This window comes from Rhinoraja longicauda, chromosome 31 (assembly GCF_053455715.1).
Source record: "Rhinoraja longicauda isolate Sanriku21f chromosome 31, sRhiLon1.1, whole genome shotgun sequence".
NCBI lineage: Eukaryota > Metazoa > Chordata > Chondrichthyes > Rajiformes > Arhynchobatidae > Rhinoraja > Rhinoraja longicauda.
The window spans coordinates 8,775,325-8,787,972 of NC_135983.1; the positions used below are offsets into that span (position 1 = coordinate 8,775,325).

The 12,648-nt window shown below is 47.1% G+C and overlaps 1 protein-coding gene across 1 annotated transcript in view; it reads right to left on the reverse strand.

Moving 5' to 3' along the window:
* Positions 1 to 12,648, reverse strand: part of crb2a (crumbs cell polarity complex component 2a) — a 130,574-nt gene that overhangs the window by 55,722 nt on the left and 62,204 nt on the right. Inside the window, 1 exon segment of the mRNA XM_078426147.1 lies at positions 3,748 to 3,943. Within this exon segment, the coding sequence (XP_078282273.1) occupies positions 3,748 to 3,943 (196 nt within the window).

A 12,648-nucleotide genomic window follows, 5' to 3' on the forward strand; every position in this document is an offset into this window, starting at 1 on the left:
TTTCTCCTCAGGTTCCCCTCTCACCTGAATGGCGGGCCAAACAAAATGCGAGATTTTCTTGCTTGGAGGAAAAAATTAGCCAGATAGAGGTTTAACCTTTTCGCTGTACCTCCTCGGTACATGTGACAATAAACTCAACTAAATTAAACTAAACCAAACTAAGATTTGGGAATTTTCACCATTGTGCCATTGTTTTTTTGAAGTACACTATTTTCAATTTACACATCAATCTTTCATTGTAGCGAATTGCTCACTTTGGAATGTAAAGTATAAAAATAACCAAAGTGCATTCTGCCAATTTACAAAATACTCCCTGAATGAAATGTTTTCCGGGAACACATCCCTATTGGAGATCTCGGAATGTCTACATCCACTCGATCCCCTTGTTCACTTCATCCCCACATCCAAATCATTGCAACAGGTTCGAAGTGCCAGGGCCCAACACTAACTCCAATCTGAGCACGGCCTCTTTATTCCTAGTCTTGTTATAGATTGGATTAAATTAGAGATGCAGCATGGGCTAAGGCCATTCAGCCCACTAAATCCACGCCGACCATCGATCACCTGTTCACACTACTTCCATGTTATCCCACTTTCCCACCCACTCCGTACACAATTTTACAGAGGCCAATTAATCTACAAACCCGCATGTCTTTGGGATGTGGGGGGAAACCGGAGCGCCCGGAGGAAACCAGGTGGTCACGGAGAGAACGTGCGAACTCCACACAGACAGCACCCGAGGTCAGGATCGAACCCAGGTCTCTGGCGCTGTGAGGCAGCAGCTCTACCAGCTGCGTCACTGTGCTGTCCATTGATCTCTGTTTAGTGCAGTATCTTACCGCCAGCATCCTGCGCCTCAGTGCCACTCGGCAATCTCGTGTGTGACACCTTATTGAAGGCACCACCATTGCCCTCAACTGCCCCGTTCAATAAGATGACAGCTGTTCTGACCTTGGACTCAGTATTTCCTGCCTGACCATGACACTCAATGACAGCGCTCAACCTCCAGAGCTCTCTGCACTGAAGAATCCCAAAGATCATAAACGGGCTGAGACAAGAAACACTTCCGCATCTGATCCACACTCGGATAACTCCTTGGCAAAGGGGAAAGGTAGAAGAAGTCTGAAGAAGGGTCTCGACCCGAAGCGTCACCGATTCCTTCTGTCCAAAGATGCTGCCTGTCCCGCTGAGTTGCTCCAGCTTTAGGTGCCTGCCTTCCTTGTTCTGAGTCATGGACTTCATGTTGGGGCAAACAAGTTCTCAGAGTTCACCCTAGCAAGCCAGTGAGAATGTTGTGTTTAATGAGGTCAGGTCTGGACTTTGTGACCCCTCTCCTGCCTGTGCTGGTTTAAACAGGAGATGTGCAGACCACACATCTGGATTTCTGAAATCCTCAAATGCATAGCATTTTTCTACAATCCTAGAGTGGACTGATCAATTGCACTTTACAGAGATGTCACCCCCAAATATCTGACCGATGAGCTAGAAGGGCACCTAAAGCAATCCTATGACAATCCACTTAGCAACATTTAAAAGACATTTGGACAGGTACATGGATAAGAAAGGCTCAGACGGAAATGAGCCAAATGCGGGCAGGTTTAATTTAGTTTAGAGGTACAATGTGGAAACAGGCCCCTCTGCCCACTGAGTCAGTGCTGACCAGCGATCACCCGTACATTAGTTCCATGTCATCCCAGTTTCGTATCCTACACGTTAGGAGCAACTTACAGAACCCAATTAATCTTCAAAGCTGCTCGTCTTTGTAATGTGGGAGGAACTCCACTAGGGTTGCCAACTGTCCCGTATTAGCCGGGACATCCCATATATTGGGCTAAATTGGTGTGTCCCGTATGGGACCGCCCTTGTCCCGTATTAGGCCTGGAGGGTGCTGTAGGCCCGGACATTGTAGGCCCGGACACTGTAGGCCCGGGGCCACTTTAGGCCCGGACACTGTAGGCCCGGGGGCCACTGTAGGCCTGGACACTGTAGGCCTGGGGGCAATGGTAGGCCCGGACAGTGTAGGCCCGGTAGCCGTCATTGGTGGAGTGGGAGCACATGGCCGCTGGCTGGGTGAGGTCACGTGGGGCGCGGGGCGGCAACGTCACCTTCTGTCCCTTATTTGGGAGTGAAAAAGTTGGCAACCCGAAACTCCACACAGACAGCACCCGAGTTCAGGCACTGGATCTCTGGCACTGAGAGCTGCACCACTGTGCCACCTTGTGAAACAGTGAGGAACAGTGAAAAGCTTTTGTTTCCATGTTATCCAGTCAAATCATACCATACATGACTACGATCAAGGCACAACAGGTAGTACAAAGGTATAATGGGTAGCGAAAAGGGAAAAACTAGCGGAATATAGTGTTATACATCAAAGTATTGTAATTGCAGAGAAAAAGTGCAAGGTCTGCAAAGAGATAGGTTGGAAACTCGGGACTGTTCCCTAGCTTATGGATGGACCGTTCAGTAGTTTGATAATAGTGGGGAGGAACATTTTCCTGAATCTAATGGTACGTACTTTTGTAACTTCTGCCTGATGGCAGACGGGAGTAAAATGAATGACTGGGGTGTGAGTCATCCTTGGAGATGGTAGTGATGGTGCTTTCCCGAGACAGTGTGAAGTGTAGATGGAGTCAATGGTGGGGAGTGCGGTCTGTGTGATGGACTGGGCCACATCCACACCTCTGTCATAGGTTAGTCATAGAGTTATACAGCAGGGAAACAGGCCCGTTGGACCAACATGCCCGTACCAGTCAAGACGCCCCATCTATACTGTTCCTAACAAGGAGTTGGCCAAGAATGGCTCAGTGGTGTCGCGGTCGAGCTGCTGCCAGACAGAGCCAGAGATCCGGCTTTGATTCTGACCACGGGTGCTTCTGTAAAGAGATTGCACCTTCTCCCTGTGACCTCGTGGGTTTTCTCCATGTGTTTGCTTGAAGGGCTGAGTAGACCTGATGGGCCGAATGGCTTAATTCTGCTCCTAGAACTTATGAACTTACAAAACGTTGATGGAGGATGAGTCAAAATGATGAACGATTCTCAGAAATATTACATTCCCTTTCACTTGCCCCTTTAATCCCCTAAGCATGAATGCTCTCTAGATGCACCTTTAGTCAGAGGGTGGTGAATCTGTGGAATTCTTTGCCACAGAAGGCTGTGGAGGCCACGTCAGTGGATATTTTTAAGGCAAAGATGGATCGACTCTTGATTAGTACGGTGGTCAGAGGTTATGGGGAGAAGGTGGGCGAATGGGGTTTGGAGGGAGAGATAGATCAGCCCTTGATTGAATGGCGGAGTAGACGATGGGCCGAATGGCCTAATTCTACTCCTATTCCTTATGACCTTATGACCTTAGGACAGGGACTGCAGGGAAAGTGACAGCGGTCGGCACAACTCTGGTCACATCACGGTGAAGGAGCGTGTGTGTGGTCCGGACATTGAACTGATGGCTGTGGTCCAGGTTTTACAGGCTGCTGATGCTGTATGCCCTGGGGATTCTCACACTCTGCTGTGGTGGCTGTTTCAGTCTATGTTTAATCTTTATGCAGTTATGTAGCTTGTTGCTTTTTGTTGTATGACTGCATGGCAAATCAAATATCACTGTACCTCGGAACACGTGACAATGAAGGACCATTGAACCTTCTGATGCAGTGACACAGACACCCGACCCTTGAATGACTGCAGTGAAGGCCAGCCTTCTTTGAGGTGGCACCGCACGATGATCAGGAATCGTTGCACGCTGTTCCTTACCGGTTGGTCAGGTCCTTGCACTTCCCTCCATTGGCGCACGGGTTGCTGGCACAGTCATCGATATCTACCTCGCAGTTAACCCCTTCGTAACCCGCAGTGCAGGTGCAGCCATAGGATGCAACACGGTCCTTGCACGTGGCACCATTCTGACAAGGGTTAGACTCACATTCATTTATCACAAGCTCGCAGTTCAGACCTTGGGCAATCAGAAGACACATGTTTTAAACAAAATCTCCCTTTCGGATTTTCAATGAAACGCTGCCACCCGCACGGAAACAACGCGAACATTGGCAAATAGCAGACAACGCGGGGCGGCACAGTTGTGCAGCGGGTAGAGCTGCTGCCGCACAGCCCCAGAGGTCCCGGTTCGATTCTGACCTCGGCTGCTATTTGTGCAGAGTTTGCACATTCCCCTTGTGACCGCGTGGGTTTCCTCCGGGTGCTCCGGTTTCCTCCCACACTCCAAAAACGTACAGGTTTGTAGGTTAATTGGATGCTGCAAATTGTCCCTGGTGTGCAGGGAGTGGATGAGAAGGTGGGATAACGTAGAACTAGTGTGAGCAGGTGATCGATGATCGGCGTGGACTCGGTGAGCAGAAGGGCCCGTTCCCATGCTGTGTCACTAAACTAATCCAAATAAAATCATGGAAATGAGGAGGAAAGAGTTAGGTCAAGAAGGAGAATTTTCTTTGTGAATCACAAAACGAGTCATTGTGTCACAACATCAGTGGTTTATTGTTCTGCTTCCGATCAGGATCCAAAGAGTTTACCTTGGTAACGATCTGCTTCATTGACTGTGTTTGGGAATTATATTCAATAATTTTAATCTTATTTCTTTATTTAAAATTTAATCAAGCCTCCCATGTTTGAAAAAAAAAAGAAATGGACAGTTTCTGTGATTTTTAAATGATTTAAAATTGAACGTAAATGGGATTTGTGTAAAGGCAGTGGTAATCTGAGCAAATTAATGAGCCTGTAAATGCTGGTGAAATCCTTTCCAAAGCCTTTACTGTGGACTGCTGATCATCCCGGACTTCTACATAACATGTCCATTATTATACAGAAATATTAATGAAATTATGCTTTTGATTTAGGAGAAAATTGCGGTTCATTATTTTTTTAAAAAGATGCTGACTCACAGTGCAAGAGACTCGGGTTCGATCCTGACTGTGGGTGCTGTCTGCACGGAGTTTGCACGTTCTCCCTGTGAAGGTGTGGGTCTTCGATGGGTGCCCCGGTTTCCTCCCACACTCCAAAGATGTACAGGTTTCTTAGGTTAATTGGCTTCTGTAAATTGTAAATTGATCCTCGTGTGTAGGATCGTGCTGCTGTACAGGGTGATCGCTGGTCGACACGGACTCAGTGCTTCCACCCTGTATCTCTAAAGTCTAATACAGCATGGAAACAGACCCGACTGCTCAGCGATTCCATGCTGACCACTGACCACCCATACAGGCTACTTCTATGTTATCTCATTTTCGCATCCACTCCCTGCACACGAGGGCCAGTTTTGCAGCGGCTGATTAACCTACAAACCCTCAAGTCTTCGGGATGCGGGTGAAAACTGGTGGAAACCCACATGGTCACAGGGAGAACATGCAAACTCCACACAGACAGCACCCAAAGTCAGGATCAACCAGATCTCTTGCACTGTGAGGCAACAACTCTACCACCTGCGCCACTGTGTCACCGGTTTATCAACAACACCTGCGAACGTGTGTTCTTGCCTGAAACCTGCTTGGAATTTTAAAACGCTCTGATGTTTGGCATCATTTCATAAAGTTACAACTGGGTGAGAGAGTTGTGTGGCCTCTTTGATACGGCGTGGCAACAGTCCCTTTGGCCCGTCTGACCAATGATCACCCTTACACTAGTTCTATCCAACACACCAGGGATAATTTACAGAAGCCAATTAACCTACAAACTCGCACGTCTTTAGAACGTGGGGTGAAACCGGAGCACCCGGAGAACATCACAGGGACAACGTTCAAACTCCCTGCTGACAGTACTCATAGTCAGGATCGAACCCGGGTCTCTGGCGCTGTAAGGCAGCAGCTCTACCACTGTGCCACTGTGCCTACCCCCTAACCCGCATGTGGTGACTAAACACTAAACACAATTTAAGTGACAACAGAGACACAGGGAACTGCAAATGCTGGAATCTTGAACAAAATACAAAGTGCTGGAGGAACTCAGCAGGCCAGACCACAATCTGTGGCGGAAATGGACAAGCAACGAGACACTTCTTCAGACTGATTGCGTGGGGGAGGGAGAAAACTGGAATAGAGGTGGGGGCAGGACAAAGCCTGACAAGTGATAGGTGGATACAGGCGAGGGGGAGGGTTGGATTGGCAAATGGGCAGAGCAAGTGACAAAAGGCTCGAGGTGAAAAGGAGACAAGGGGATGTCAGATAAAGAAAGAAGAGAAGTAATGCAATGTAAAGCCGGTGGGTAGGACAGCAGGGAGAGAGGCTGGGGGAGCTAACTAACAACGTCTCAGTGTGGCCTGTAAAACCTAGACCACTGCTGGATATGTGAAGCTGTAGAATGATAATTAACCGATGACTCAGAGGCAGGCATTCAGCCCATCATTTCCATGCCAGCGCAGCCTAGCCCATCTTCCAGGGATGGGCGTGACTGACGCCTTCTGTTGGCACCTACCAGGACCCAGCGAGACTCCCCTTGAACTTTTTATTTCTGCCTGCTCACCTCTCCTGAGAGGAATCTAGCACATCTTGGTCAATGCACCCCCTTTGAACTGACCCACACCAGCACCGGAGTTAAATGGAAACTCCAGAGATGTTGCCTGACCTACTGACTTACTCCAGCACTTTGTACCTATCTATACTTGGAACTTAAGATCATAAGATTCCAAGTGATAAGAGCAGATTTAGGCCATTCAGCCCATCAAGTCTACTGCCCCATTCAATCATGGACGATCCTTCTCTCCCTCCTCACCCCATTTTCCTGCCTTCTCCCCATAACCCCTGACATCGTCACACTTCAAAAGGCACCTTCAGCGGTGCCCAAAATTACAGCTCGGGCACACCCCTGACAACTATCTTGTACGGAGAGAACTAAATCTTCAGCCAGCTTCGATGCAGATCTTTGATCAGAAATCTTGGTGTTCACAATTTAGAGGCAAACATCAACAAACCTGCAGGCCTTTGATTTAAAATGCGGCCAGCTGTGTCACGGCTTTGGAATTCGAGGACTTTAAGGAATCTGTTTTAACGTTCATTTATTGATTGCACAATTTTCAGTCTCTTTCAGTCTCTAATGGAAGTGAGTGCGTGAACCTCGCTTGCTGATAAGGCTCTTGACAGTTTCAGCTATCATACCTCATCTGTCAGACACAACTAAGGGCGTCAGGCCTGCACGAGGCAGTGCCGTACCAGGCTGCGAAAGGCACCCCGGGCTTAAGTGGGCTTAAGGTCTATCACTTGAGATGTTGCAGGTTGCCGTGTTCGCTGATCTGCAGCAGGGATTCATGGGGAAGCAATGTTGCTGGCCTGCCCTGGGTCACATCACTTGGGTGGGAAATGAAACGATTAGAAACAAAAACGGCACCGAGTGTAGACGCTTTGGAAGCAGAACAATGAATCACACTGAATCATCATCAACGACTTTAAAGTTTAGTTGGAGTTTAGTTTAGATTTGCAGCATCTACGGGCAGCACTGTGGCGCAACGGTAGAGTTGATGCCTTACAGCACCAGGGATCCAGGTTTAATCCTAAATGAGGGTGCTGTCTGTACGGAGTTTGCACATTCTCCCTATGACCACGTGGGGTTTTTCCCGGCTGCTCCAGTCTCCTCCCACATTCCAAGGATTTGTAGGTTAATTGGCTTTGGTAAAAATTGTAAATTGTCCCTAGTGTGTAGTGTAGTGCTAGTGTACGGGGTGATTGCTGTTCGGCATGGACTCAGTGTATCTCTAAAGCTTGGAAAGAGGCCCATTAAAACCACACTGACCATTAATCATCTGTTCACACCAGCTCTACGTTATTCCACTTTCGCATACACTCCCTATGCACTAGGGGACAATTTACAGAGGGCCAATTAACCTACAGACCTGCACGTCTTTAGGATGTGGGAGGAAACCGGAGCACCCAGAGGAAACCCACACGACCACAGGGAGAATGTGCAAACTCCACACGCAGACAGACGCCACAAACTCCACACGCGGAGGTCAGGATTGAACCCGGGTCTCTGGCGCTGCGAAACGCCCATTGTACCGCCCCAGAAATTGTGCTTCGGAATAATATTTTCTCTCTCATTTCACAGACAAGACTGGATGCAAGAAATACTTTTCGATGTGCAAAAGACCAGGTGTGTCGTGTTGCAAAGGATGTCGGCTCGGTGACAGTGGGTGAAAGGAGACTCGCGAGGATGTTGGAGGGTTAGAGTTATGAGGAAGGACTGCCTGTGCTGAGGCTGTGTTCTTGGGCTGCAGAGATTGTGGAGGTGTATGAAATCCCCCTCCTCTGGGCAAGAAACTCAGTGCATCTGCCCGATCTATTCCTCCCATGATTTTGTAGCCCTGCGATTTCAGAAGCTGAAATATTTATTTTCGAAAAATAAAAATCAAATGATGTGAAATCAAAGAAATTCAGATTGTGGTCCAAATATGTACATAATTTTAACTGCATCTCACATGGGACTACGTTGAGATAGGTATCTGCAAGTGTTCTCCACATCAACTGCTACCCAAAATACTTTCAATCGAGATTTAATAAATACATTTTGGCCCTTTATCATAAATGTCTTCGTACCTATGTTTAATTAAGATCAGGAAAAAAAAGCCATTTACTTTATGTCGAGGCAGCAAATGTGTAGGTTTAAATAACGGAGACACAAATGAGTAAGAACTTGTTTCCCTGACCTTTAAACTGCTAAATAAACAGAAAAAGCATCTGCTAGACTGATGATGCAGAATCGTGTGTTTTTAAAAGGTCAAAGGATAGGGAAAGGAACGGAATAGCTGAGGCTGCTGAGAGGAACAAAGTTACAGGCAGCTGAAAAATTCCCACTTTGCCGAAGAATAAATCAGCACGATTTCTCAGAGATTAAGAATCGACTGCGCTTTCTGTTCATGGGATGGGTTCTCGTAGGCACCGGCAGTTTTGGTTGTGATGGTGATCATAACATCATATGTGATAGGAGCAGAATCAGGCCATTCGGCCCATCAAGTCTACTCCGCCATTCAATCATGGCTGATCGATCTCTCCCTCCTAACCCCATTCTCCTGCCTTCCCCCCACAACCTCTGACACCCGCACTAATCAAGAATCTATCTATCATGGCCTTAAATATATCCACTGACTTGGCCTCCACAGCCATCTGTGGCCTAAGAATTCCACAGATTCACCACCCTCTGAGTAAAGAAATTCCTCCTCATCTCATTCCTAACAGAACATCCTTTAATTCTGAGGCTGTCACCTCTAGTCCTGGACTCTCCCATTAGTGGAAACATCCTCTCCACATCCACTCTATCTGGAGCTGGTAAAGAATATCAGCACCTCTAAAAAGGTACAAAAACAGACTTTCACACTTTTTAAGTTATATCCTTGAAGCTCTTCAATTAAAATGTTTTAAGTTTAAAAAATAAAATGTATAAATTCAATTTGGTGATCAGACCCATAAACATATTCATATTCTGTTTGGGTAGCGTCAACTCAACAGAAGAAGCATTGAATTCTCCAATTTTAGGTAACCTCCTACTAAACCCACCCCACAACACATTCCCTTTCTCCCACACACTCTCCCCCTTTTTCTTCCCCACCCTCTCCTCCCCTATGCCCCACCTAGACCCCCACCTATTTCTCCCGTCCCTTCCTCCCTCCCACACTTTCCTCCCCTTTAGCTTCACAATTCGCAACTCTTCTACACTATATCACACCTTCTCCTCTTATCTCTGGCTTTTGTTCCAACTATCTGCCTATCAAAACCTCCCCCTCGCCAGTGTCCTCCTATCACCTGCTGTGCTTTGCCCTGCCTCTTTCTGCTTCTACCTCTGTACTCCACCCCCCCTCCCCCCCCCCCCCCACCACAATCAGTCTGAAGAAGGGTCACCCCAAATGTCACCTATCCATGATCTCCATGTATACAAAATCATGAGAGGAATAGATCGGGTTGATGCACAGAGTCTCCTGTCCAGAGTAGGGGAATTGAGAACCAGAGGACATAGGTTTAAGGTGAGGGGGGAAAAGACTCAATAGGAATCTGAGGAGTAACCTTTTCCATACAAAGGGAGGTGGGTGTATGAAACGAGCTGCCAGAGGAGGTAGTTGAGGCAGGCTCTATCACAACGTATAAGAAATATTTGGATAGGACAGGTTTAGATGATATGGGCCAATCACAGGCAGGTGGAACTAGTGTAGATGGGGCATGTTGACCAGTGTGGGCAGGTTGGGCCTGTTTCCACGCTGTAAGACTCTATGACTCCAGAGATGCTGCCTGGCCTGCTAAGTTACTCCAGCACTTTATGTCCGTTTAAGCGGCTTATACAAGACAATCCAACGTAAACACTAACAGCAAGATGGGTAATGGCACCTTTTTCCTACCAAAAAGCACTGGTAAACGCGACCTCACCTGATTCAAAGTTGGTAACTAAAAAGTCTTGCATTTTTATGGTGCCTTTATCATCTCAAAATCCTTAGCAGCCAATCACACGCAGTGTTAGAAGCAGAGCAGTGGAAGTATGCTTGAGGAAGAGACAATCCTTCCCCTCCCCATACCCACGTGTCCTCGTCCCACCTCTCCCCTTGCACGGACCCTCAGAGATCTGTGCAGATGAGGTCAGGATGCATTCAACTTCCCTCTAACACCAGGAACTAGTGCAACTAACAGAATTGACACACCTACGAATTTCAAAAGACACTAGGATTGGAAGGGTTTAGAATGATATGGGCCAAATGCAGGCATTTGGAAGCAGCCCAAGATACCAGCTTGATCGGCATGGACCAGTTGGGCTGAAGGGCCTGTTTCCATGCTGTGTAGCTCTATGATTCTATAACTGCCCCTAAAATGAAAGCATGTTTAAATTCCTTTGAAGGCCCAGAGGATTTCACATAGCAAGCTCATACAATCAACATTGTAATTTTAATTAATGTAGATTGAGAGTTAAAGAGTTAAAGGGTTAACCAAAGGAAAACCAAGACAATGGGTTAACTCGTGTAGGAAAAAAAACTGGAGATGCTGGTTTAAATCGAAGGTAGACACAAAATGCTGGAGTAACTCAGCGGGTCAGGCAGCATCTCTGGAGAGAAGGAATGGGAAGACCCTTCTTCAGACTGATGTCAGGGTAGGGGGCGGGACAGAGATAGGATGTGGTGTTAACTCCCCTACTCTCTTCTTTGACAGTGCATTGAGATCTTTGGTACCATCACACCACACCATCCCTGTGGCAATAGATAATGTCCTGTACTGATGGCAGCTTGGAGAGGTGCCTGAACCTGCAAACCTCTGGCAGAGGAGGCTACCAACTCCTCCAAGTTAGCATTGAAGACGTATCATAAAGTTTATAGAATTACTCAAAAGAAGTAGCCCCTGATCTACAAACCTTGAAATATATAAATGTTTGACAGGGCGGCACAGTGGAGCAGATGGAACAGCTTCTGCCCCACCACACCAGATACCCAGGTCGATCCTGACCTCGGGTCCTGGCTGTGTGTGGAGTTTGCACGCTCCTCCTGTGACCGCATAGGTTTCCTCCCGCGTCCCAAAGATGTGCGGGTTTGCAGGTTGATTGGCCTCTGTAAAATTGCCCCTCGTGTGTAGGGAGTGGGCGAGAAAGTGCGATAACACAGAACTAGTGTGAGCGGACGATCAATGGTGGGCCGAAGCGCCTGTTTCCGTGATGTGTCTCTAAACTAAGTTAAGCCACCTAAACCAAACTAAACTGACCTAAATTAAACTGAACCAAACCAAACTAAACAAATCCGGGTAGTTTGAGTTTAAAGGGTCATGTTTTTTTACAGAACAAGTTCGCATTATCTAAGGTTCCAGTTATGTTTTAGAATTAACAACCTGCCACGTTAAATGTAATTTTCCACCATTATGTAGAGATGTCCTTTTCTCTGTTTAATGATTACCTGAAATGCTTTAATCCAGACACAGTGGCACGTGGGTAGAGTTGCTGCCTCACAGCGCTAGAGACCCTGGTTCAATCCTGACTTCGGGTGCTGCCTGAACGGAGTTTGTATGTTTTCCCTGAGACTGCGTGGGTTTTCTCCAGATGCTCCGGTTTCGTCCCACACTCCAAAGACGTGCAGGTTTGTAGTTTCATTTGCCTCAGTTAAAAAATTGTAAATGGTCCCCAGTGTGTCAGACAGTGCTGGTGTATGGGGTGATTACTGGTCACAGTGGATTTGGTGGCCTGTTTCTGCGCTGTATCTCTTAAGCCTAAAGACTAAAATCAGAAGTGAGCTTCCACAGATGGCTGATCCTCACGATGTCTCTGTTTCTCTGTTGTGTGATTCAACCAAGCACCTAAACCTTTACACATTGGGCGTCATTTTCAAAATCTTTGTCATTTTCTACTTAGATGTGTCAAAGTTGCCCGAGAAATGTTCACTGAAGCTGATGAAAATATGCCTGATACTAATACCCAGTTTATTCACAAAATGCTGGAGTAACTCAGCAGGTCAGGCAGCATCTCGGGAGAGAAGGAATGGGTGACGTTTCGGGTCGAGACCCTTCTTCAGACTGATCAGTCTGAAGAAGGGTCTCGACACGAAACATCACCCATTCCTTCTCTCCCGAGATGCTGCCTGACCTGCTGAGTTACTCCAGCATTTTGTGAATAAATCGATTTGTACCAGCATCTGCAGTTATTTTCTTATACTAATACCCTGTTACCAGATTAAGATTAGGACAATGACAGAATGGGTTCTTGAGGGTC